Source organism: Phaseolus vulgaris, chromosome 10, assembly GCF_000499845.2.
Source record: "Phaseolus vulgaris cultivar G19833 chromosome 10, P. vulgaris v2.0, whole genome shotgun sequence".
NCBI lineage: Eukaryota > Viridiplantae > Streptophyta > Magnoliopsida > Fabales > Fabaceae > Phaseolus > Phaseolus vulgaris.
In genome coordinates this window covers 20,709,772-20,737,738 of record NC_023750.2, presented here as the reverse complement: position 1 = coordinate 20,737,738, position 27,967 = coordinate 20,709,772, and the positions used below count along the sequence as shown (strand labels likewise).

The window sequence follows — 27,967 nt, the reverse complement described above, 5'->3', positions numbered from 1 at the left end:
AGTCGTTGACTTTGACTCTCCAGCCGTTGACTTTGACTTTGACTTAGTCAACGCCCGGATACGGGACGGTACACAAGCCCCCCAGTCTTAAGCTGAAGACTTGTCTTCAGCGTAAAGACTGAAGCCTCGCCCACGTCGTCCACGTGCCATCCTGATGACGTGTCATTCCCTGCTGACTCAACAATTCTCGAATTGTTGACGTGACGCTCTCTGAACCCTTGGAGCGCTCTTACTGATTGATTTGACCTCCTCTGAAATGATGATGATAACACCTTTTGGGCTAACCTTGATCGCGCGCCACATGGCCCATCGCGCGGCCATCCTTCAGAGACCTTTGCGTTTCCCCTGGGCAATTGACCCTCCGACGCGTGGCACGATCCTACGGCCCTCAGTTAGCGCCTCTTGAGTTGCGAAATGTAACGTTTAAGTTACTCCAAACCCCGTGCTCACCCTACTGTTACATTCATTCGCTCTGCAACTCCGCATTGTTCATCGCCTTCAAAACCCTTTTTCTCTGCAATTGCGATTCTCTCCTTCTTGCGCTCTTCTACTGCCTCCATTCCAATAGCAAAGGTACGATTTCGAGTACTCACGACTCTTCCCTTTCGTCGCATTATAGGATTTATTGAACTGCCTGGGACTGTTGTTATTCATGTATTACTGCATCTTTCCACTTCTTCTTCCTCCTCTGATTTTTCTCGCGTGAGTGACGCTTCCTGGGGCTCTTTCCCCTTCTTGCCATGGCTACACTTGCTAAACCCTTTTTCCTCTCTTCTTTCTCCAGCTATCTATTTTCACCATGACGCGCGCGAACGTGGAGCCTGATTCTTCCCCTACGACCCCCAAGTCCAACTACAAAGCCTTCTACCCCTGGGCCCCCGACGAGCTCCCGAGTGAATGCACCAGCCTGACTTCCTTCCAGGACCTGGAAGCTCACCGGGGGGATCCCCATTTGTACAACTTTAACGCCTTCTGCCGCACACACGACGCCCACGTATCCGTCCGCCCCGGCAGGCCTGGGGAACCTGTTTGTTTGGACGACAGACCTAGAAAGGGGAAACCCTTCTTCTTCATGTACCAGACCGTGTTCAAGCGCGTAGGAGTGCGTCTCCCGTTCACTCCCTTCGAACGGGAGCTTCTTACTGAAATCAACACTGCCCCCGCCCAGCTTCATCCCAACAGCTGGGCATTCGTGAGGGGCTTTCAAATTCTTTGTGGACACCTGGGCATTCCCCCTTCTGTAGATGTCTTCCTGCATTTCTTTGAGGTGAAGAAGCAGGGGAAGAGCTTCTGGGTAAGCTTTTCCGGGATCGCAGGCAGGATCCTCCTCTCCCTCTTCCAGAATTCTTATAAGAACTGGAAAGGGAAGTTCTTCAGGGTGTGCAGCGCCAAGCACGATCCCACAGCTTTGGATGGCTTCCCCCTTTACTGGACGGAGCGCCCTAAATTGCTCAGGGCCAAAACCCTGGAAGAGCTATCTCCCGCCGATACGGAGGTAAGCAAAGCCTTGGCCGGGTTGGGGATCGTTTTTGATACCTTGAAGCTGGTTGCTAGCGAGTACAATGCTCACGCCCTGACCACCTACTTTGGTAAGGGGCTCTCCCCTCGTCTTTTTTGTTGTGAACAGCCTGCTATCAACGTTTGTTCCCCTGGACTCTTATACTTATTTTATATTGTGCCATGTTACTTGCATTTCACGCCTCCATGTGTGTTGTAACTTTGCATAGCTGCTTTGGTCCTAATTCTTGCTGTTTGGCCTGTCTTGATGTAGGATCGGTGATGGGCGCTTCCAAGAGAATGATGCTGGCGAAGGCAATGAAGGAGGCACGCGCCGCCAAGGCGGGCGCCTCCTCCACCCCTGCTGTCGATCTGGTTCCCCCACCGACTCTATCACCGCCACCTCCAGTCACTGCTGAAGCTCCCTCTAGCCCATCTCCGACATCTCCACCTGGCCCCGAAGCGCTTCCAACTCCCAACTCTCCTCCGCCTATCGCCGCCGTTCCCCTAGCCGCGGCCTCGTCACCGGCTCCAACCCCCCTTGACAAAGAGAAACGAGTTTTGGAGATTTTGTCAGATGATGAGGACTCAGAAGGCGTGGCCCCCTTCAGAAGAAAAAAATCTGCGCGGGTTCCTCTTTCGGTAGAGGCGTCGCCCCAGGGAGGGAACCCCTTCATGGACAACCCCCCAAGTGCAACCTCACTCCCTCCCATGCCGCTCCAAGAGGAAAGGGGCGAAGGCGCCGAATCTGCCCCGCCTCCGCCGCCGACAGAAGCCATTGCTTCCCCTGCTTCCGTCGCTGCCGCCCCTGATTTCATCGCCATCCCTCCTCCGATTATGCATCTAATGAGGGGCTTCAGTAGCGGGACTCTGCCAGAGGGCACCGACAGGAAGGAAGGCATGCCCTTCTACTTGGGGGCCTTCTTGGCGGTGGCTCTTGAATGGCGCGCCCAGGCCAGAAACGCGGTCATGCAGGCTCAAACTCTCCAGGCCTTAGAAACAAAGGCTACTATTCTGGAGGAGGAAATGAGGACCCTGGGGCGCCAGAACGAAGCTTATCAAACCTCTCTGAAACAAATGCAAGAGTCTAAGGCAGAAACTGAGAGGCAACTGGAAGAGGCATTGGAGCTCCAGGCTGGCCTTTATACTCGTGAAGTCGCCCTCCAAGTCCAGGTAACGGGCCTTCAGGAATTGCTTAAAGCTGATGCAGAAATTCAGAAGGACCTGAAGGACCGTTGCCGTGAACAGGCTGACAAGACGGAGCGGTTGGAGGGGGAAATGGTCACCCAGGCCAAAGCGATGGACCTTCTTCGGGCTGACTACGACAAACTACAGGTCAAGGTCAGTCGGCTTCGCGTGGAGAAAGAGGCTCTGGAGAAGCAGGTGACCTCTGGGATGCCGCCATTGAGGAGCTAGAGAAGGAGAAAAAGTCTCTTATCCAGGAGATGGCGGGTACTTTCGAGGAGGGGTTCCAAGAGGCTCTGACCCAGGCGTCCTGCGAGAACCCTGACATCAATATTTCGAACTACGACCCCATGAACCATGTCGTCGACGGGAAGCTCGTGCCCATGGACGTGGATGACTGAACCGCTGTCTCTCAACCGCCACCTTCACTTTCAAGCTTAATTCCTTTATTCTTTACGCTTGCTTTTGACTTTCTTTGTTCAAACTTGTAATTCTTTGAACTATCCGTACTCTTGCTACAAATTTGGGTGTTCGTATGATTGCTTTTGTGTCTTTGCCATATACGATTCTGCTTGTGCGATCTCATTCTCATCTTTCGCCTTCTTATGCTTCGGTTGTTTTGTTTGCGTTATACTTGCTTCTTTCGCTTCGTTGGGCGGCTTTGTATAACCGGGAAAAGTCGCGTGCCAACCCCCACGCCCATGGAGAGGCTCACTTAGTGACGCCGTATCGTCCACGGGGTGCTTCTAATACCAAAAGGTCCTTTCCTTGATCCTTAACGCCCGGCGCCCACGCCTAGGGAGAGGCCTGCTACAGCAGCACCGTATCGTCCCCGGGTGTCTAAAACGCCAAGTGCTCTAGGGGGGGGTCTGTTCCCTCCATGGTCTTTCCTTCCCATAGGTATCGGGGAACGCCTTGCCAGCGATTTGCTGGCGTTTGGTGGTCTTATATCCCTCCACAGTCTTTCCTACCTGTGGGTATCGGGGAGGCGACGCCAGTGACTAACTGTGCTTTCTTTGATTTCGTCTCCCTCCACAGTCTTTCCTACCCGTGGGTATCGGGGAGGCGACGCCAGTGACTAACTGTGCTTTCTTTGATTTCGTCTCCCTCCACAGTCTTTCCTACCTGTGGGTATCGGGGAGGCGACGCCAGTGACTAACTGTGCTTTCTTTGATTTCGTGTCCCTCCACAGTCTTTCCTACCTGTGGGTATCGGGGAGGCGACGCCTGTTGGTATTTGGGTTGGCGACGCCCGTGACGTCTCACGCTAGCGTCGCCCTTCACGTCCTTCCGGTGACACCTCGGGCGTTACCTTTACTTCGACGTTGACTTTGATTCTTGCCTTGGTCGACGCCTGATGGCAGCGAAGAGCTCAAGGTTTTGTCTGTGCCATCCACGTGGCGCTTCTTGTATGGCTGATGGGACGTTCCGTCATTCGCCTTGATCCACGTGGCGCTTCTTGGATGGATGATGGGACATTCAGTCATTTCACTGAGTCCTGACTCCTGCTGCGTCCCTGACCCACTTGTGACGGCGCATCGTACCACTGGATACTCTGTCGATACGACATTTTCTGATTTAACCCAGTGGTGCCTGCGTCATTCTTTCATCTTCTGCCACGTGTATCAATCGTGCGGTGCATCCATTCGCGTCGTTTGGCACTCTAACCGCTTCATTTAACTCTTCAAACTCTGGAACTATCCTCATCATTTCTCACTCTTCATAACCTACTTGCGTTCTTTCTTCTTGCACCCTTCCTTCTTGCACCCTTTCTTCTCTGACGAAAATGGTTGTTCTAGCCTTCGTTTCCCTCGCTCAACTCTTGCATTTCTGGCAGTCCCGATCTTGTTACAGAATGTCTTCTCACGCTGCTTCCTCCAGGGTTCGTCCCAAAGACTGTACCCTTGGGCTTCGAGTGAACTTCTTGACGAGTGTTCATGCTTACTCTCTACCAGGGCCATAAGGGAGCACAAAGGGGATTCGTGTTCCTATGACCACCGGGCCTTCGCGAGGAGGCATGACGACGACATCGCGTGCTCCCTTGCACTCTAGGGGAGCCAGTATGTGGAGACGAACGGGCCAACGAAGGGGTCCCTTTCTTTTACTTTTACCAGGTGGTGTTCAAGATCATCGGAGTGCGCTTACCTTTTTCTTGGTTCGAGAAGGAACTGCTGACGGAGATCAACGTGGCTCCGGCCCAGTTATATCCCAACAGCTGGGCCTTTGTCAAAGCCTTCGACATTCTCTTCGGGTTTCTGGGTTGTGCACCCTCGGTTGACCTCTTTCTTCACTTCTTTGAGGTGAAGAGGCAGAGACACAACCTCTGGGTAACTCTCAGTAATGTACCCGGGAGAGTTCTCTTCACACCCTTCCAAAGCTCGTTCACCGGGTGGAAAGGCCGGTTCTTCAAGATCTGTCGCACTGACCTTGTTCCCGACGCTCTGGATGGGTTTCTGCTGTAATGGGTGAGAGAGGAAAAGGCCTTCAAAGCCAAACCCCTCAAGAAGATGGCTCCAAGTGATCAAATAGCTTGCCGGATTCTTGCTGAGGCGGGAGGTTTTGACTCTGCCACGGTGATCAGCCTGGAGTTCAACGTTGGGACTCTTGAGAAGTACATATGTAAGAACCACTGCCTTGGTAACTCCGGCCTTTGTTGTTTTTTGTACGTGCATGTTTTGCCTCATGGTATCTCTAACACGTCTTTTCCCCTGGTGCAGGTTCTAGAATAAACCAAGAAAAGAGGGCACGACTTACTCGAGCTCTGCGGGCTGGAAAAGGGGCTTCGCCTTCCTCTAGTGATGACTCTGATGACCACTGAGGAATGGCTTGTTAGCGTTTTTGCATGATTTGTAGCGTTTGCTCCGTTTGTACTACTCCCATTGTATTGAACATTGCTTGTAACAACAACTTTTCAATATCATACTCGATTTTTTGCAATGCCACTTTACTTTGCATATGCTTCATGTACTGCGCGCTTTCCTTTCGTCCTGTTCTTCCAACGGTGCATGCCTTCATTTGGGCGACGCTTGCTCAGGGGCGACGCCCCTATCTAGGTGGCGCCTTCTTTCTGGGCGACGCCATGACCTAGGCGACGCCTTCTTTCTTGGCGACGTCATGGCCTAGGCGGCGCATCACATTACTTCAAACAAGGAAAGATAAAGGCTGAAAACCAAGGAACTTCTTTTTCTCAACTGGTTTTTCCTTTTATTAGGGTGACCTCATTAAAAAACCCCCGAGAGGGAAAAAGAGCGTCCCCTTCAACTAAATTGTTACATACTGCTTACATAAGTCAACTGAAATAAAATTTTAAGTTGACTGCATTCCAACTGCGCGGGATAGGACCTCCATCTAACGTTTCCAGGTTGTACGAACCGTTGCCCTTAGCCTCAGTAACTCTGAAGGGTCCGGTCCATTTGGGAGACAGCTTGTTTTCCAGCTCGTATGGGTGAGCTTTCCTCATCACTAGGTCGCCAACCTGAAACTGTCGCGGCTTTATCTTAGAGCTATATTGCCGCTCTACTCGTCTCTTCATCGCTTCAACTTTTATTCTAGCTTCTTCCCTGGCCTTGTCTAGCAGATCCAGGTTTACTCGCCTCTCTTCATTGGACTCCTCCACCACAAAGTTTTGAAAACGTGGTGAGCTTTCATGTATTTCTACTGGAATCATCGCGTCCGACCCGTATACCAAACTGAAGGGCGTCTCCATAGTAGAGGATTGGGGCGTGGTGTGATATGCCCATACCACCCTTGGCACCTCTTCCGCCCACGCCCCTTTGGCTTTCTCTAACCTTCTTTTTAACCCCCTCAGGAGAACTCTGTTTGCCGACTCTACCTGTCCATTGGTCTGGGGGTGTTCAACCGATGCGAACACTTGTTTGATTCCTACTTCAGCACACAGATTTCTCAACTGCTGACTGCCAAACTGGGTCCCGTTGTCAGATATCAGGCGCCTAGGTACGCCAAAGCGACACACAATGTTTCTCCACACGAAATGCTGTACCTTATGCGCAGTGATCTGTGCCACGGGCTCCGCCTCTATCCACTTAGTGAAGTATTCGATGGCGACGATCAGATACTTCATCTGCCTGATTGCCAGTGGGAAAGGGCCCAGGATGTCAATTCCCCATGTATGGAAAGGCCACGGGCTGTATATGGACCGCAACTCTTCTGGCGGCGCCTTGTGCCAGTCGGCGTGCTTTTGGCATTGCCTACACCGTTGGGCGTGCCGTGCGCAGTCCTCTTTCACTGTTGGCCAGAAGAAACCTGCGCGTATTACCTTGGAGGCTAAGGATCTTCCCCCTACGTGGCTTCCGCAGATGCCTTCGTGTAGCTCCGCCATTATCCTGGTGCACTCATCGCCACTGACGCATGTTAGGATAGGGTGAGTGAAACCGTGCCTGAACAGCACCCCATCCACCAAAGTATATCTTGCGGCATTTCTTTTGACTTTTTTACCCTCTTTAGGGTCCACTGGAAGAGCCCCATCCGCCAGGTATTGTTTATAAGGCGTCATCCAGGTGTCTCCCTTGGACAAAACACATACCTGCATCTGCTCTTCCTCAGGCACACCCGCGTACATGCTGATGTGGGGCGCCCTCTGCGTATCTTGGGTCAAAGAGGAATGACTCCTCGGCCTTCCCCTTGATGTATAAATCTGGAGGACATCCACCCTGTTGTCTTCCACGAATCGACGCGGAGCTTTGAGAGTCTCCTGGATCACTGTCCTCTGTCTACCCCCCTTGCCTGAGCTGGCCAGCTTTGCGAGCAGGTCAGCTCTGGCATTCTGCTCCCTCGGGACATGTATCAGCTCAAGAGCGTTGAACGCCCCCTTCAATAACTGGACGTATTTCAGATACGCCGCCATCTGTGGGTCCTTCGCCTGGAACCGACCTGACACCTGCCCCGTAATCAACTGAGAGTCGCTCTTCACCAGGAGGTTCTGTGCGCCCATCTCCTTGGCCAAGAGCATTCCCGCTATCAGGGCTTCGTATTCTGCCTGATTGTTACTTGCCTTGAAGGCGAAACGCAAGGCCTGCTCGATCAGTATGCCGTCGGGTCCCTCCAAGACTATTCCCGCACCGCTCCCTTGTTGGTTTGAAGAGCCATCCACCGAGAGCAGCCACTGCGAACTCGCTTCCATCTCTTGCTCACCTCCGGGCGAAAGTTCTGCTACAAAATCTGCGTACACCTGCCCTTTGATGGATCCTCTAGGCTCGTACTGGATGTCGAATTCTGACAGTTCCACTGTCCAGCGTACCATTCTTCCTGCCACATCAGGTTTCTACAGCACTTTCTGGATAGGGAGATTGGTCATCACCACCACCGTAAAGCTGTGGAAGTAATGACGGAGCCTCCTAGCAGAGAACACTACCGCCAGCGCCGCCTTCTCTAGTGCTTGGTACCTCGTCTCAGCCCCCTGTAAGGCCTTGCTTACGAAGTAGATGGGCTTCTGACTCTGGTCCTGCTCTTGGACCAACACAGAACTGATGGCCCGCTCCGTTACAGTAAAATACAAACGGAGGGGCACGCCCGTTACCGGCTTGCAGAGGACCGGCGGCGTCGCCAGGTACTCCTTCAGCTTAATGAAAGCCGCGTCGCATTCATCAGTCCATGCGAAGCGACTGTTTCTCTTGAGGCACTGGAAGTACGGGTGCCCCTTCTCTCCTCCGGCGGAAACAAACCTTGAGAGCGTCGCCATCCGCCCTGTCAGCTGTTGCACCTCCTTCACCGACGTCGGGCTCCGCATGGCGATAATAGCCGCACATTTTTCGGGGTTCGCCTCTATCCCCCTCTCGGTGAGCAAAAAACCCAAGAACTTACCGGCCTCTACCCCGAAAACACACTTCTCGGGGTTCAACTTGAGGCGGTACTTGGATATTGTGTTGAACAACTCCTCCAGGTCTGCCATGTGCTGCACCCTATTCTGCGACGCCACCACCATGTCGTCTACATAGGCGTACACATTCCTCCCAAGCATTGGCGCCAGGACCTTGTCCATTAGCCTCTGGTACGTGGCGCCCGCATTTTTCAGCCCGAAGGGCATCACCTTATAGCAGTAACTGCATGTCTTAGTCATGAATGCAGTCTTGCTCTCGTCTCTTGGGTGCATCTTGATTTGGTTGTACCCTGAAAAGGCGTCCAGGAAACTTAGCACCTTGCTGCTGGACGCACTATCTACTAAGGTGTCGATGCTGGGCAGCGGATACGAGTCCTTTGGGCATGCCTTGTTCAGGTCCGTGAAGTCAACACACATCCTCCACTTTCCGTTCGCCTTTTTCACCAAGACGACGTTGGCGAGCCACTCAGGGTACTGAATCTCCCTGATGTGGCCAGCACTCAGCAGCTTCTGCGTTTCGTCTTTCACCACCTGTTGTCGTTCCTCATTGAACTTTCTCCTTCTCTGACGCACGGGGCGGACCGTGGCGTCCATGCTGAGGTGGTGACACAGGAAATCGGGGTCGATGCCTGGCATATCCGAGGCGGACCATGCGAAGGCACCCAGGTGGCGTGAAATCACTTCTGCCATCCCTTCCTGTTCTTCTGGGCTTAGCGAACTTCCTAACTTGAAAGTCTTGCCGCCAATCTCCCTTTCTACGGCGTTAGCCGCAAGCTACTCCCTGCTATCATCTTTGACGGGCGCCGCCTCTTCTACGGGCGCCGCGTCGTCAGGGCCTTCCTCCATTGGCACATCTGCTTCGGGCATCGCCCTCTCCGCTTCGGGCATCGCCCTCTCCGCTATGGCCTCTTCAGGCGTCAGCCCAGCGGGCGTCGCCTCAATCATCGTCGCGTCCGCGCTCGGCGGACGTTCATACACCATGAATACGCCTCTCTTCGTTTTCAGGCTGTTTTCATAGCATTTCCTCGCCTCCTCCTGGTCTGACCTGATGACTATCACCTGGCCACTGAGGTCCGGCAGCTTCATCTTCATGTGACGGGTGGAGGACACCGCGCTCAGACGGTTTAACGCCGGTCTGCCCAGCAAAATATTGTAGGCATAATTAGCGTTCACGACGAGGTAACGAATGCTCTCGGTACGGGAGGCCTCTCCGTCTGTGAACGTGGTCCGCAACTCCAGGTACCCCCGGACTTCTACCTGGTTATCCCCGAACCCATACAAGCACCCTGTATAGGGACTCAACAGATCGGGGGACAGCCGTAACTTATTAAAGGTCGACAAAAACATGACATCTGCCGAACTTCCTTGGTCTACTAGCACTCTGTGCACCTTCTTTCCGGCTGTGACGACTGAGATGACAACGGGGTCGTTGTCGTGGGGTACCACATCTCGGAGGTTTCTTCTTGTGAACACAATATCTGACTCCCATGGCTCCCCCGAGAGCCTCTCTTCGACTGAATTCACCCCCCTCGCGTATTTCTTCCGCTGGGAGGCAGTGGGTCCTCCGCCGGAAAAACCTCCAGCAATGGTGTGGACCTCGCCAAGCACAGGCATCTCGTGTGCTGGTTCATCTGCCGGCGGCGGCAAGGTGGCGATCGTTGTGGGATCTGCGACATAGTCCTTCAAGAACCCAGTCCTCACCAGCTCATCTAGCTGGTAGCCCAACGACAGGCAATTATCGATGTGGTGCCCGAAAGCCTCGTGGAATTCACACCAAGAGTCTTTACGGGGCCCTAACACCTTGTCAGTCTTCGCCGGTCGCCTCAGCCTCTCAGCTATGTTAGGCATGGCGATTAAATCCTTCAACTCAACCACGAAGTTGTACCTCGCCGGTCTCGCTCTTTCTCTGGCGGGGCGTTCGCCTCCTGCTGGACCCCGGGGCTGGGGCTTTCTAGCCTCGTAGGGGCGTCTATCCTCTGGCTTCTTTCTCCCCGTCGTGGTCTCATTGACCCTGACGGGTTGAGCTCGCGCCGGTCCCCTCGGGCGTGAGGGCACGGCGCTGGTGCGCTTCACACATACCTCCCCTTCAGAAGCAATATGCTCTACCGCCCTACGCCGTAGTTCAGCGAAAGTCCTAGGGCGGTTGCGGATAATGGATTCTCCAAAGGGATCGGGGCATACGCCTTTCACAAATGTGTACACGATCATAGGCTCCTCTGTTGTACCAACCTTCACGACCTGGGCCCCGAAGCGATTGATATACTCCTTCAGGGTCTCCCCCTGATACTGCTTCACATCAAACAGATCGTAGGAGACCGGCGACGGGGCCTTGTTGGCTAAGTACTGTTCTCTGAATAATCGCGACAATTGGCGGAAAGATGTGATATGACCCTCTGGGAGGCTAATGAACCAATCCATAGCCATCTCGGTCAGGTTGCTCATGAAGAGCTTGCACTTGGCAGCATCAGAACCGCCTATCAGGACCATCTGTGTGTGAAACGCAGCAAGGTGCGTCTCTGGGTCCTCCATCCCGGTGAAAATCACCTTGGGTCCCGCGAACGTGTTCGGGATCGCTGCGTCTAGGATCTCCTGCGAGAAAGGAGTGGAAAACTCCCTTGGTGGGGAATGGTTCTCCATCTCGTCCTGTCCAGGCCGCCTCCGATCGTTTCTCAGGCCCTGGCGCAACTCCTCATTCACACGGTGGAGCTCTTCGTTCCGCTCATGCGAGGCGTCAAGGTCTGCCTGCATGCGTTCCTGCTCCATTTTCGAATCCGCCATGTCCTGCTGCAATTATTTCCAGGACCTGCTGCATGGATAGTTCTGCTGGGGCTGCGCGTGCTGTGCGTCGTCTGGTGGGGGCCATTGTCACTCCAACCTCCTTCAACGTTACTGTAACTTGGTAAACTTTCTCGAACTTGTGATGGGACTGATGTTTTATATCGGCCCCACGGTGGGCGCCAAATGTTCCGTCCGGTTGACCAGGACGTCTTCGTGCGCGACCTCAATCGTCAGCTAGGGACTCCTTCCCACTGGTTGCCTGCGAATTCCTGCAAAAAAGAGGACAAAGAGGCGCCCTAGCGGCCGTTTGCACTCCGACGCTCAAGTCAACCAGCAAGAAACACCAAAACTGTCCACCTACGTCTCTGAGCACCGCGTATGGCACTCTTAAGGTGGTAAAAAGAACTGTGTATATATGTGTGTGTTGTCTCCTTCAGGCAAAAATATTCCCCAGTCACTTGTACGTAACCTTCAAGCACGAGCAAGCAACTAGAGAGTTCTCTGGTAAATTTGCCGAAAGTTCCAACCCTTTTTCCAACATTCTCCGTGCTATTTAAACTACCCAAGCATTTAAAGCGCCTTAAAGCGCTTTTAATCACAAACGTAACGCACTCATTAAAGCGTTTAATTAGAAAACGTAGCGCATTTAAGACGTTGAAACGCTTGGGAGCCATTATAGTACCTGAATGCTCGAAAGGGAAACTATATTGAATGACTTTTAATTACCTGGCACCTGACTAAAGGGTGTTTCCATTCTGACAAGACTGTTGTACACGTGGAGGGCCTCACGACGCCGTGACCCCATCTGGGGGCGTTTCTGCCCATCTGGGGGGACATTTCTTCGCGTGAGTCCTCCTGCTTGGGAGTGCTACTGCGTTAGGGGTGACTTTTTGGGTGCCAACTCATGCCCCCAAGTATCTAGCCACTTACTTTGAGAGCGTATCTGCCTTCCTTTTGTACTCTGCACCCGGTTGCCCTGGGCGTGACTTTCCTCTTGAGTCGTATCTGCCCCACAGGCGTCTCTGAGGCGGGAGGAGCACTTCACTAGTCAGGCTGCCCTACACTGGTACTATTACTATGGCCTTGAAGCCACCTTTTCCTTCTCTTTATCACTGCCCCGGGTTATCAGGACCTGAGGTCTTCCCACGGCGTCGCTCCCTCCACGGTCTTTCCTACCCATGGGTATCGGGGAACCACACCGTGGTTGCCTTGCTTTAGCACTGTTTGATCTGGCGACGCCCCGGCTGGGCGACGCCTTGACCTAGGCGACGCCTTGCCTTGGCGACGCTTCCCCTTGGCGTCCCTCCACCTAGGCGACGCCTTGCGTCGACTTTGACTCTCCAGCCGTTGACTTTGACTCTCCAGCCGTTGACTTTGACTTTGACTTAGTCAACGCCCGGATACGGGACGGTACATCAATGATGGGTGAGTTGAACTATTTTCTAGGCTTGCAGGTCAAACAACTCAAGGATGGCATTTTCTTAAGTCAAGTTAAGTATTGCAAGGATCTGCTGAAGAAATTTGAAATGGACAAGTGTAAACCAATTAGCACACCCTTCTCAACAAGTTGTCAGTTGGATCATGATGAAGCTGGAATTTTTGTTGATGAAACCAAATACAGAGGACTCATAGGATCACTACTGTATCTCACTGTCAGCAGGCCTAGTTGCTTGTCATATAATTCCTTTCCCAGAGTACACTCTAGTTGCTTGCTCGAGTCTTGAGGCTAGGCGCAAGGGACTAGAGAGAGGTTGTTTTCCAGAGGGAGAAAAGATACATGATACACAGTTTCTTTTGACCACCTTCAGAGTGCCATTCACGGTGCTCCGATATGGAGGTGTAGAGTTTTTGGTGTTTCTTGCTAGCTGACTTGAGCGTCGGAGTGCAAACGGCCGCTAGGGCGCCCTTTTGTCCTTCTTTACAGGTATCCACAGGTAGCCAGAGGGACGGTGTCCCTAGCTGACGGGCAAGGTTGCGCATAAAGACGTCCGAGGTCAACCGGCCGGAACAAGCCTTATAGTTGACTTTGGGGGGAGGATTGGTCGTCGTTTCCGTACGTGACATAGTTGATGAAAATCTGAAGAACGAAGGAAAAGGCAAAGGCTTAGCAAGTTCGAAGAAGCAAATGGGACGAAACCCTAAGAGGACTCCTACCCACGCGAGATATCCAGAAAAGGGGGAAGAACGAAGAGAAAGCAGAGGAAAGGGGAAGAACACAAGAAATGCAAGGAAAATAAACAGGCCCAGGCAGTTATATCAATACGAAAGTTAAAGGGAGAGCCATTGAAGGAGAAAAATCATACCTTTTGAATATCTGATTGGATGAATGTTGGAAGCATGAAAGAGAGAGCGGAGGATGCAGAGAAAGTTTGGGAAGATGAACAGTAGAGGGAATGCGAAGAGTGAATGAAACAGTGTTTTGAAGCGCGCGTTTTTGAAAGATATAACGTTAACTTGAGGAGCGCGAGAGGCGCTAAGTGATGGCCGTGCGATTGAGCCACGTGTCAAGAGATTAAAGCATAGCTTAAAGTGTCACATCCTCAGCGCAGAGAATGTCACGTCAGACGCTCAGTGAGCGTCACGTCAAAATGATCAAGGGAATTTCACGTCAGCAGGAATGCCATGTGGATGGTAAGGCGAGGCCTTAGTCTTTTTGCTGAAACAAGTGTCAGCTCAAGACCGGGGGCTTGTGTACAATCCCGTCCCCGGGCGTTGACCAAAGTCAAAGTCAAAGTCAAAGTCAACGTATGTTAGGACCCCTCAAGGGGGCCCAAGTGATGTGAATGTAACTACAAGAACACATGATTCTTGACATTCTTAGGAACAACTTGAGCTGGATTTGAAAGGCACTTTACTTTAGAATTGGATCAATGTTCTAAATTCAAGAACTCACCAAAACTAAGCACCAACCAAGACTCATATTGAAGTCCATGTATTGTCAAATTGAATCAAAACAAAAGGAAAGAAGAACAAGAATTAAAACTGGACAGAATTAAGAAACTAGCTACTGAACCGAAAAAGAAACAAAGAACAAAGCTGGAAAACAAAATGTAAACGGTAGAAAATGAAGGAAACACATTAGGAAATGAAACTACCGAATGGAAAATTGAAGAAAGGAAAGAAGACACTTATATGAAGATGCTTGCTGGATTTTGAGGATTGGAAGAAGCCATTCACGCCACTTGGAACCTTGAACCAAGATAAGTGATGGAGTGCCACCACTTGAAGCTCACCATAGCTCACAAGATAAGGCAAAGAAGAGGAAGACTCAAAACTCACAAATTCTCTCCCAAATTGAGTATAGTCTCTCTACTATAAAATTCCAATCTGAATTGTACAAGCTAAGCACCTTTATTTATAGCCTAGAGGTGCTGAAAATGCAAGCTAAATGGCACACAAATGCAATGAAATTCGGTTTGGCACACCCTAGGCTCCTATCTACACTCCCCCCTAGACTCCCTTACTAGTTACACCTTTTTATTACATTCACACCCCTATTCTACAAAACAAATAAGAAGAGCCATTTTATTATACTCTTGTCCCAAAGCTCTTGCCATGCTCCTAGTAATTCGTTGGGCTTGGGCCCCTTGTTGGGCTTGGGCCCCTTGTTGGGCTTGGGCTTCATGGCCTAGAGCATCCTCTACTTGGTTTCCATCATACTCCCCGGGTTGGAGAGAATTCGTCAACGAATTTGGGAAACCTGCAGCAAAAGAAGTGAGATCAGTAACATTGAAAGAATTACTACCAAGATAAGTAGAGGGCATATCTAACTCATAGGCATTATCATTGATCCGATCGGTCATCGGTAGTCGATGACGTCAGCACCAGAGAACCACGTGGACCACTCGCAGGGTGACACGTGGACTAAGTGGAAGAGAGGTAGGGGGACGATCGCCAAGAGAGGTGATCGGTGGTCAGTAACCAAGTTACCACCGACAGATCAGGCGGCAGAGAGGTCGGCGGATAGATCACCCAGAACGGTGATCGGTGGTCAGTAGCCAAGTTACCACCAGTAGACCAGTTCCCAGACTCGCGCCTGGAGGCAGAGCGCGAGTAGCGAATAAACACTGATCAGTCATCGGGTGTATTGTCATCGGGGTCTCGTATTACACGCAGTTAAACTGGGACTGAGGTTCCCAGCGAGAGCGTTACGCATGGACCTCGCATGAGCACACCTCAAGCAATCATGCACGAGAGTGGCCTGAGGGAACTAGTAAGCCAGTCGGTGATTGGTGATTCCCTCAACCCATTACGTGCGTGTCATCCAGAAGGGTAAGTCGTCTACACAGAGAGTAACGTTCGGTGAGTGTGCCTAGACCAGCCACACCCGACGCCCACTCCTAAGAGTATGCAATTTACCCAGATAAGGGAAGCATCCTAAGTTACTCCGCAAGGGCGTAGCTTGGGCAGACAAAGAGAGGCGCTAGAGCCCTTCCAGTAAGTGACACGTGTGTGGTTAGATGTGAGTTGCAGGCCCCCACGTGTCACCATCTGAGAGGGGTGCGGTCCAGACAAAAGAGCACTCCGTACCGCTAAAGGTACAGACAGGCGCAGCCAAGCGCAGACATGCGCAGACTCTCACGCTCCCCATTGCTGATTCTGAAGGTACACTTTCTCTGAAAAGCATGACAGGGTTCTGACACATGCCAGAAAAGCATAACAGAATTCTGTTGTGCCCAGAAGAAGGAAAAGAGAGATAAAAGGCAGAATCAGAGGGAGAGTGAGGGAGGGAGATAGACGAAAAACATAGTGCAAGTTTTACACACACACATTTTACTAAGTTTCCAGTTTCTGGTGGTTCTGTTGAACTAACTTGATCGTCGGAGTGCAAACGGCCGCTAGAGGCGCCGTCTGTGTATTTTGCAGGTCACATCTTGAAGCCATCTGAGAGAGAGAGAGTTCAGAAGGTGATTCTTCAGGAGACGCAGTCGCGAAGACAGGGCGGAAAGTGTTACGAAGCGATTCACCCACGTTCAAGTTGCCGGCAGGATCAATCATTAATCCTCTTGATGACTTGGAAAGGGCCATCACCACGAGGCATAAGTTTGGACTTCCTTAGAGAAGGAAATCTATCCTTTCTCAAATGAAGCCAAACCCAATCACCGGGCTTAAAGATTAATGCCTTTCGCCTTTCGTTGGCAGTGTCAGCATACTTACCAACTTTCTTCTCAATTTGTAACTTGATGCGGTTATGCAAATCTTTAACAAAAGATGCCTTTTCAAAACCGTCTTTGCATAGAACCTCATCAAGGACAGGAATGGGAAGAAGATCTAGAGGTGTGAGGGGATTAAACCCATAAACAACCTCAAAAGGAGAATGGTTAGTGGTGGAATTCACTACTCTATTATAGGCAAATTCAACATGAGGTAGTAAATCCTCCCAAGCCCTTGGATTCCCGGAAATAAAGCATCTTAATAATTGACCCAAAGTTCTATTAACCACTTCGGTTTGACCATCAGTTTGGGGGTGGCAGGTAGTAGAAAACAGAAGTTTGGTGCCAAGTTTCCCCCATAAGGTCCGCCAAAAGTGACTTAAGAACTTAGAATCCCTATCAGATACTATACTTCTAGGAAGTCCATGCAAACGAACAACTTCCTTGAAGAAGAGATTTGCAATATGGCATGCATCATCCACTTTGTGGCATGGAATAAAATGAGCCATTTTAGAAAAACGGTCCACTACCACAAAGATGGAATCCTTACCCTTCGATGTCTTGGGTAGTCCTAAGATAAAATCCATAGAAATATCAACCCAAGGCATTGTAGGGATAGGAAGAGGGGTATATAAACCATGGGGTTGGACCTTAGATTTAGCCTTCCTACATGCTATACATCTATCACAGAAGGTATGTACGGATTTGTGCATGTGAGGCCAAAAGAAATGTTCATGCAATGTTTCTAAGGTCTTAGCTACCCCAAAATGTCCCATAAGCCCACCCTCATGAGCCTCTCTAACAAGAGATTGTCTAATGGATCCTTGGGGAACACAAAGTCTTTTTCCTTTGAAAAGAAAACCATTATGTAAGAAAAAGTCTTTGTGACCTCCCTTGGAACACTCTTGATAGATTAGAGAGAAATCTAAGTCATCATGATAAAGTTCCTTTATGCGATCAAAACCTAAATATTGAACATTTAAAACATTTAACAAGGTATATCTTCGTGAAAGAGCATCGACCACTACATTAATTTTACCTTGTTTATGTTTGATCACATAAGGAAATTGCTCAATAAACTCCACCCACTTAGCATGTCTCTTATTAAGCTTGCTTTGGCTTTTCAAATATTTAAGGGACTCATGATCACTATGAATCACAAATTCCTTTGGAAAAAGATAATGTTGCCAATTTTGCAAAGCTCTAACAAGAGCATAAAGTTCTTTATCATAAGTGGAGTAATTGAGATGACTCCCTTTGAGTTTCTCACTAAAATAAGCGATGGGGTGTCCTTCTTGAAGGAGGACGGCCCCAATGCCTATATTAGAGGCATCACACTCTATTTCAAATGTCTTAGCAAAGTTAGGAAGGGCTAGAATGGGGGCTTTAGTTAATTTAGCCTTCAAAGTTTGAAAAGCGTTTTCTTGCTCTTGTCCCCACTTAAAAACCACATCCTTCTTTACTATGGCATTTAAAGGTGCGGCAATTGTACTAAAGTCTTTCACAAACCGCCTATAAAAACTAGCAAGGCCATGAAAGCTTCGTACTTCATTGACATTGGTGGGTGTAGGCCAATGTTGAATTGCTGCAACTTTTGTTTGATCTACATGCACCCCTTTATGACTAACCACAAACCCTAGGAAGTCTATATGATCTAATGCAAAGAAACATTTAGCATGGTTAGCATACAACTTCTCCTTCCTAAGGGTTTCTAGAACTTGTGTAACATGTGACTCATGATCTTCTAAGGACAAGCTATATATAAGAATATCATCAAAGTAAACCACAACAAACTTGCCAATGAATGCTCTTAAAACATGATGCATGAGTCGCATGAAGGTACTAGGAGCATTAGTCAAGCCAAAAGGCATGACCAACCACTCATATAAACCAAATTTGGTCTTAAAAGCGGTTTTCCATTCATCACCATGTTTAATTCGAATTTGATTGTAACCACTCTTAAGATCAATTTTGGAAAATATTTTAGACCCATATAATTCATCCAACAAGTCATCTAACCTAGGAATGTGATGCCTATATTTGATGGTGATGTTATTTATAGCGCGACAATCCGTACACATCCTCCATGTCCCATCCTTTTTAGGGACAAGTATGACAGGCATAGCACATGGGCTCATGCTATCTTGAACCCACCCCTTAGCTAATAATTCCTCAACTTGTCTTTGAATTTCTTTGGTCTCTTGGGGATTGGTCCTATATGCAGGGCGATTTGGTAAAGAAACCCCGGGCATGAAGTCTATTTGGTGTTCAATCCCTCTTAGAGGTGGTAAGTCTTTAGGAGGATCTTGAAACACATCTTCATATTCCTTTACCAAATGGTCCAAACATGTGGGACTATCCTTAGCCGACTCATATTCAATAGGTCTAGGAATAGCTAAAAAAATAGGCTTGTGAGTAACTATTACCTTTTGAACTTGTTGGGAAGATATGAGAAGGCTTCTCTTGGAATTTTTAATTTCTTTTTCTTTCTCTCTCTTTTCTCTCATTTTGACTTGGTCCTCATGTACCTCCTTTGGAGAGAGAGACTTGAGAATGACTTTGTGTCCATGGAAGTTAAAAGAAATTTTGTTGGTAAAGCCATCATGAAAATTTTTTCTATCAAATTACCATGGCCTACCTAAAAGGATATGAGTAGCTTCCATTGGAACAACATCACACAAGACCTCATCTTTATATTTGCCAATGGAAAATGTAATGAGGACTTGTTTGTTCACCACTATCTCACCCACCTCACTCAACCATTGTAACTTGTAGGGCTTGGCATGAGAGATGGTAGGCAATCCAAGTTTGTCTACCACTCTTGTGCTTGCCACATTTGCTCAACTCCCCCCATCCACAATCAAAGAGCAAACTCTATCATTAATAAGACACCTTGAATGAAAAATATTTTCTCTTTGAGTTTCATCAAAAGGTTTTAACACTTGTCCAAGCATGCGTCTTATTACTAATAGGTCACCCTCATGTGGGCTTTCACTTTCACTCTCACTTGGGGATCTAGAAGGTGAGGAATGTCTAGAAGATTCGGACCCATGCTCACTACTATCTACCCCATCATGCATATACATAGTTCGTTTAGTAGGGCAATTAGAAGTAATATGTCCATAGCTTAAACATTTAAAACACTTCTTACTAGACGATTTTTGTGGTGATTTAGGCCTAGCATTGGAAGTGGAAGGCTTAGACTCTCTAGGTTTGAAAGTAGAGTCCTTAGAAGGGATGTTTGAAAAAGAGTTTTTATTTTTCCAAGAAGAGTGGTAGTAGTTATCTTTAGAAGAATTTTTGAAAGCATTTTTCCTTGCAAGTTGATTTTCAATTTTGCTAGGAAGGTGCACCACATTTTCCAAAGAAGAATATTCTTGTAACTCTACCACGTCTTGAATATCCCTTCGAAGTCCACTCACAAACCTAGCTATCTTAGCCTCCTCACTCTCATCCATATTAACTCGAATTAAAAGCGTGTCTAGTTGTTTAAAGTAATCATCCATACTTAGCGCGCCTTGATGAAACCGTTGGAGTTTCAACATAAGGTCTTTCCTAAAGTGTGGGGGTACGAATCTAGCGCGTAAACATGCTTTCAAATCGTTCCAAGAGACCACGGGCGGCCTCTTGTGTAGGTCAATGTCCATGAGGTATTGATGCCACCATTGCATGGCATAGTCCAAAAATTCTAAAGAAGCTAACTTAACCCTATGCTCATCCCTAACCCCATTTACATCAAAAATTTGGTCCACCTTAGCCTCCCATCCTAAGTATACATTGGGATCACTATCACCACTAAAACTAGGAAGTTTTACATTTGGAGAACAAGGGCCAGCCACATGTTGGCGCCTCTCTTCATGGTGATGATGTCTTGGCCTTGGATTGTCTTCATAATAACCATGGGAGTGCCTTGAAGAATGCCAACTAGGAGGAGGAGTTCTTTGCTCACGGTTTTGGTGCATTTCCTCTCGGTTTAACTCCAAACTTTGGAGCCGTGCTTCCATCTTCCTTATCACCTCAAGATAGTGAGCATTGGATTGCTTGGCATTCTTTAAGTCCTCATAAAGGGCTGCCTTTTGTGGTGAGCACGGTTTGGAGGACTCTCCACTAGAGAAATGAGCCATGAGCAGAAAATACACAAAAACAGAAAACAAAACAGTGAAAGAAACTTGTTAAACAATTAAAAACAGTGAGATATAGGTTGCTGGAAAAAGCCCAAGAAAGCACTCAAACCACTCCAAGAAAATATTCTGTCCTCAACCAAGCCTTGCTTGTGAAATGGAGTAGCTTCAAGTGAAATATGTTACAGCAAACCAACTTACTTAAGAACAAGTCTCCACACAACTTTTAAGAAGAACAAAAAGACAAGCAAGAAAAAGGTGTAAACAATAAAAGCTAAACCAAAAACAGAGAGTAATGTATGACAAACTAGAAAGAATATGAATGAAAGACAATCAAGAAAAATAAGGAACTCAATGAATAAAGAAGGCACACAAAAAGAGTCCTAAAGAAAAGTGCTAGAGTAGATTAAAGAAAACAGAAAACAGCTACTGGAAATTTTTTTATTTTTTTTTAAAGCAAACTGTGCTATGTTTACAGATTTAACTGTACCGATTGAAAGCGAACTGGAATGTGAAAAATTAACCACAGAAACTTCAATGTCTTAACTCAAAAATGGCGCTGGAATGAGGTAAAAACAGTAAGCCAATTGAGAGAAATAATTTTTTCAAAATTGCTGCCCAATTACCGTATTCTTTTCGGCAGTACACTTTTCGTATTTTATTTATCATTTTTTGTGTACTTGGAATTTTTGAGTGATTCTTTTTTCTATGCTTTTTTAACACTTTGAAGTATGTAAATCCAAATTTTCACAAATTTCCTATGAGCCAATTAATTGCAGTAAATTGAAAACAGTAGCACGTTTGTAAGAAAACAGAGGTGCCTATTTAGGAATGAAAAACAGTATGATGAACTAGCAAAGACATAATGGAAATTGTGTAAAGGAACTTGTATAGAATGAAAATACAAGCATGAACTCAAATCTAAAAATGAAAATGCACAAAGGATCAAGCAATAAACTCAAAAAACAGAAAGTAAACCAAAGCAAGAAACAATTAAAGCAATAAAAGTACTACTAGAAGTAATGACAATTATGGAATAACATGACTAAGACAAAACTTGACATGATTACAAAATTAAAAGACATATAACAAGTGATCCTGCCTGTTGACCAGAACGCTGGAACCTGCCTCGTCAAAGGATCGACGTGTGCACCGCTTCAAACCTCCGTCCTTCTTCAAGATCCACCTCAAGAACCTGCAAAAGAACAGAGCGGCGCCGCTGCAGCCGATTGCACTCCAACGCCCAAGTCAGTGACCAAACCACCAAATACTAAGAGCAAGAACACTCAAGAAATCTCAAGGAACCGTGCAATATTCTCTCTCACAGCAAGCTCTAGAACTCGCAAGCGTAAAGAGTATAATCTGAACGTGCGTACCTCAGAAAGTTCGTTGAGAACTCTTATATACCTGGTCACTTTCTCTCTCCTGGCAGTTACAGACCTGGACACGTGGCTCACATCCAGTCGTACACGTGCCATCATCTGGTGCCTCCTTGACTTGGGCGCTGCTTCTGACTCTCTTTTTGGCTAAGTTATTTATGCATGGTACTGCCCAGTGCATAGCTAACTTGGGAGCGCAATCTCTACTGGAATTGGCGAGTTAGGGTGCTCTTGTACACCTTCCCTGTGGTCTCGTCGGCCGCCTTCATAATCTGCACCACCTTCATCTCCGGCGATGTGCTTGTTCTGGCGATCTCCAATCACTTGGTCGCCTGAGTTTACATCTGGCGACTTCATCTTCAACTGGGCGATCGCCTGGTATGCTGGAAGATCGGAGCACGCCAACTTAATAACTGGCGACTACACGAGCCCCCCGACTTCCTTCCCTTCTGCGAATCTGGCGCCTTGTCAACACGCCTACACTGTAGCTTGGTGCCACGTCATCACTTCCGACTACCAGGGCGGCACACAAGCCCCCCAGTCTTAAGCGAAGACTTGTCCAGCGAAAAGACTAAAAGAGTCACGCCAATACCGATCTACGTGGCCCTGGCGCAGAATTTCAAGCGGTTGTACTTTCCGCTTCTCTGACGCGCCACCAAACCCCTCACCCATCGCACGACACGTGGCTTCATCAACGGTTACCTTCAGTTAACGTTTGCGCTTCCCAAACCCATTTCGAAAAACCCTTAAACCCATTTTCGCTCCACTGTTCCATCACTTTTCTTCGTATTCTCGAACGCTCCAACCTTCTTCTGCAAAAAAGCTCTCGACGTTCTTCAACTTCCCGAATCACCAATATTCTTCATCGCCTTCCTGATCATAAAAAGGTACTTCCTTTCCTTCTTCTGCTGGTTTTTACTGCATTTTAACCGATTCGCATCATCCTGTAACTGTCTGGTGCATACGTTGTGGGCTGTTTTTGCTATTTCTCCTTCTTCGTAACTTAGGGCTCCGTCAACATTCACAACGAACATACGTTCGTTCGTTTTTCACCCTTCCTTCATGATCGAGTCAGCCTCTGTGAACCCTGATCATTTTTCCTTTTCTTCTTCCTTTGCAGCTTCGACAATGACTCGCTCAAAGATCACCCCAAATCCTCCACCTTCAACACGAAACCCCTCTTCTCAAGCACTCAACCCACCGCGAGAACGCGGTGCTTCGTCTTCCCAGGCTGAGAGGCCTGCACCTTCCCGCCCCAACCTGGCCCAGGCTGCTCCGCCTGCCACCGGAGGAGCCTCCGTTCCCCCACCAGACTTCAAAACCCTGTATCCCTGGGCCAACTCGACCCTCTTGAGGGAAACATCTTCTGTGAACACTGCTGGGGCAGTTTTGCGGTTGACTAAGGGGGATGAGCCTCACCAAACATTCCACAAGGAGCACGACGAGAAGATGACAGTGCTGCCTTGCCCCCCGAGCTGCCAGTTTGCGCCGACGACAAGGCGAGCAATGACGGGCCCTTTACTCGTTTTGAGAGGGAGCTCCTCACCGAGCTCAACATCGCCGCCGCCCAGCTCCATCCCAACAGCTGGGCGTTTGTGCGAGCGTTCCAAGTGATGTGCGACCATCTGGGGTTGCCAGCATCGGTGGATGTATTCTTGTTCCTTTTTGAAGCCAAGCACCCAGGAGACCGCCTGTGGGTAAGCTTGAATGGGATCGTTGGGAGGTCGATCCTCTCCATCTTCCAGCAATCCTATAAAGACTGGAAGGGAAAGTTCGTCCAAGTGCGCCCCAACGACAAGGACGCCTCCCTACTCGACGGCTTCCCCTTGTACTGGGTAAACAAGGGGAGCAAAGAGTCCAAGAGCTGCTTCAGGAGACCCAGAAGTCCTGATAGCATGGGCGCCTTGGACAGAGATCTCTGTTTCTTTTGGAAGAGTGTGGCGGACGTCAACATCACCTTCCTCACCACCACGCTCATATGCTTCGAGTTCTTCGAGGACCAGCTCGAAATTCGAATAGGTTAGAACATTTAAGCTCTTATTTTGATACTGCTTTTGTTAACTGTTTCTGGGCGTCTTGTGCGTTATGTGCAAGACTTTGGTCTTATTTTTCTGCACTGTTTGTCTGCTTCGTTGCATACTGTCTTATGCATTTATTTTCTTCCTGTGCTAACCCATGCATTTTCGCTCTATGCAGACAACATGCTGGGCAAGGGCAAGCTCGCTGAATTGAGGGCGCTCGCCCGAACCCACGGATTGGCAACGGGCTCTCAAACAGTGCCAAATTCCGTGGTGGAGATCGCCGCTGCCCAAGGCAGATCGCCACCCAAGGGCGCAGCTCCCTCCGATGTCCAAACCGCCGCCCAACGCAAGAAACTGGTCCTCAAGAGACCCAAAAGGAAAGCCCCCCAGGTGATCCACGAGGAGGAAGAGGAGGACGACGAGGCCACTGAAGATGGCCTTGTCACGAAGAGGAAGAGGGTGGCACCTTCTTCACCACCTGCACCACCCCCTCTTCCCACATCAACGCCACCATCTACGCCCGCTCCTCCTCCATCATCGCCACCTCCACAAGCTCCTGCTTCACCAGTCCAAGCCATTCCACTAGCAACTGCGCCTCCTGCGGTTGAGGCCCCCGAGCCAAACTTCATGGAGGACCCCCCGAGCGCCTCCACGCCGTATGTATCAGCTGGAGGGGGTCCTCCTTCAAATGCCTCAGCCGCAGACGTTGCTCCAATCGGGGATGAGGTTGCCCATACCTCTCCAATTCTGATTACCGAATCCCCGACGTCGCCACCACGCCCAGGAGCGCCTACTGAAGAACCAACTAAAGAAGGTGGCGACGAAAACCAACAACAGGCCCACCCGGCGCCTCTACAAGCAGCAAACCTCCCTCTTGAGGTCACGAGGAAGTGGGAGCCTTTATCTGCCAAGCTGAAGACGATGGCAGAAGACATTCCCACCATCATAACTAGAGCTGCGGAGAGCTCCACCAGGAAGCTCCAGGATGACCTCTTCAACCTTAGAACTGAAAAAAGCACCATGAGGGTTGAGGTGGAGAAGTTGTCCTTCAATCTGACACTCGCGGAGATTGAACACTCCCGAGTAGAAGATGCGATGAGCACCGAGCTCCGGTTGGCGCGCAAGGAGGCCACCGATCTTCGCCACAAGGTGCAGCTTCTGGCTCAAGAGAAGATTGAGCTGGAAAGCAAGATTGTGCCTTATCGCGTTAAGGTGGCTGACTTAGAGGCCCTAATAAAAACTGACACCACCAAGGTGAAGAAACTGGAGCAGAGGTCCGCTGATCGGGAGATCTTCCTGGGAAAGGTGGAAAAGGCGAGGGACGACGCCATGGCTGAGCTTGCCGAGGCCAACAAAGAGAAGGGGAAGATCACTGCTGAATTGGGCCAAGTGTAAGCAGAATCCAAAAAGGTTGCTGAAGACCTTCTCCAGGCTCAAGAAATCAACAAAAAACTCAAGAGGCAAGTCGAAGAGCTGGAGCAGCAGAATCAAGGGCTGAAGGAACAGACTGAAGAACTCAAGAAGCAGATTGAAGAACTTAATCTGAGTTTTGCCCAAATTCTGGCTGCTGAATTCGAAGCTACACGGGAACAATTCCCTTGCTTGTTCCCCAATCTGGATCTCAGCATGGTGTCCCTTAACAATGAGCTGGTGGATGGAAAAGTGGTTCCCGCTGAAGACTAATCAATTTCCCCTCATCCACCACCTTTATGCTTTTTCTTTGTATGTAACTTGTAATAAACTTTTTCCCTCTTTCTGTATATGTGCCCGAACTGGTATTTACTTAATGAAATTACCTTGGCATTTCTTCCTGTAACTTCTTTGTCTGCTTTTAACTTCCCTTGCGTGATTTACTTCAAAGAAAAGACTTAGAGAATTCGTAGGCACGATCTTATACTTAACTGTTTCGAACCACTTCAACTCCAAACAACAATCACTTTAACAACTCGTAATCTTAAGGCAATTAACCTTAGCGTAAAATTACTCTTCAAGCAACGAGCTTTAACTCAACTACTGGCTTAAAACATTGCTTCACCCGATCTGCTTCATGCCTTGGCCATTGTTCCTTTATCTGGGGGTAGAGGCGCCTTTCAGATCCTTTTCTACCTTCCTGAACTTCAGAACAAAAGACCGGGTGACTAGGTGTTCTCTTCGAACCTACCTTAGCCACCCTCAAGACTTCTTCCACCCTTAACACCACACCTGAACCTGTTTGAGACGAGAAGGATTTTATCTTGCCTGAACTCGCTCATAGGCGAGAAGGTCTTTAACTCGCCTGAACTCGCTCATAGGCGAGAAGGTCTTTTACTTGCTTCTACATTGCCCCGGGGGTTACATCTTCTCGCCCCCAGAAACACTGAGGACTTTTCACTGGTGCCTCTACATTGCCCCAGGGGTTACATCTTCTCGCCCCCAGAAACACTGAGGACCTTTCACTGGTGCCTCTACATTGCCCCAGGGGTTACATCTCCTCGCCCCCAGAAACACTGAGGACTTTTCACTCTTCCTCGCCTGCCCTCGCTCGACGGCGAGGAGGTCTTTATCTTGCCTCAGAACGCGCGAGGGCGTTGAGGTCTTTTAACTGGTGCCTCCGACCGCCGAAAGACGATGAGGACTTAAACTTTAACTGATGCCTCTGATCACCGAAAAACGATGAGGACTTAAAACTTTTTTAGAAAGCATGCAATACATCTTTAACTTGCCTTAAGTCACATATAAGTGACAAGGTCTTTCTACAAAACTTTCTGAAAACAACAGGCACGCAATCTAAAACAACTTGTACTTTCAAAACTCTTCTTTTATTGGGTGGCCTCATCAAAAACCCTCCTTAGGGAAAAAAGAGTGCCCCCTGCAAACTGTTTTAACAGAGACATTGTAAAGTAACTTCGTGTTTATCTTTGCTTACAAAGTTCTCAACTGTAATACAACTTCAGGTGCGTGGCGTTCCAAGTGCGAGGAATCGCCCCTCTTTCCAATGTCTCTAAGCGGTAGGCACCGTTCCCGAGCGCCTCGGTTATTCTGAACGGTCCAGTCCACTTGGGCGACAGTTTATTCTCCATCTCGTACTGGTGGGCTTTCCTCATCACCAGGTCGCCTTCTCTAAACTGTCTTGGCATCACCTTCGAGTTATATCTTCGTTCAATCCTTCTCTTCACCGCTTCAGCCTTCAATCTCGCCTCTTCCCTGACCTCATCCAGTAGATCCAGGTTCAGCCTTCTCTCTTCATTCGAGTCTTCCTCTACGAAGTTCTGGAATCTCGGCGAGCTCTCCTGGATCTCTACTGGAATCATGGCATCACACCCATAGACCAAGTTGAACGGGGTCTCATGGGTTCCTGACTGCTCGGTGGTGTGGTACGCCCAGACTATACGGGGTACCTCCTCAGCCCAGCTTCCTTTGGCTTTCTCTAGCCTTCTCTTCAAACCTCTCAGCAACACCCGATTAGCTGACTCCACCTGGCCATTTGTCTGAGGGTGCTCGACGGATGCAAACACTTGTTGAATTCCCACCCCCTTCTCAAAGCTTCTTCAACAGGTGGCTTGCAAACTGAGTCCCGTTGTCCGACACCAGGTGCTTAGGCACACCAAACCGGCACACAATGTTCTTCCACACGAAACCTTCGATCTTGTGTGCGGTGATCTGAGCCACTGGTTCTGCTTCGATCCACTTGGTGAAATACTCAATCGCCACCACCAAGTACTTCATCTGCCTGATCGCCAGCGGGAATGGTCCCAGAATGTCGATTCCCCAAGTATGAAACGGCCAAGGGCTGTAAATCGACTTCAACTCCTCAGGAGGCGCCCTGCGCCAATCGGCGTGCTGTGGGCATTGCTTGCAACACTGCGCATACCTCTTGCAATCTTCTCTCATTGTTGGCCAGTAGTAGCCTGCTCGGAGGGTCCTTGCAGCCAGAGCTCGACCCCTGACGTGGCTTCCACATATCCCTTCATGGAGCTCTGCCATGATTCTCGTGCACTTCTCGCCATGTACGCATTCCA

The 27,967-nt window shown here is 49.0% G+C and overlaps 1 protein-coding gene across 1 annotated transcript; it reads left to right on the top strand.

Annotated features, from left to right (window-relative positions):
- Nucleotides 1–2,466: 2,466 nt before the first annotated feature.
- Nucleotides 2,467–25,652, top strand: LOC137816496 (uncharacterized). Its single transcript, XM_068619658.1, has 2 exons — nucleotides 2,467–2,880; nucleotides 25,401–25,652. Exons 1-2 carry the CDS (start codon nucleotides 2,467–2,469, stop codon nucleotides 25,650–25,652), a joined length of 666 nt encoding a protein of 221 aa, XP_068475759.1.
- The last annotated feature ends 2,315 nt before the right edge of the window (nucleotides 25,653–27,967 follow it).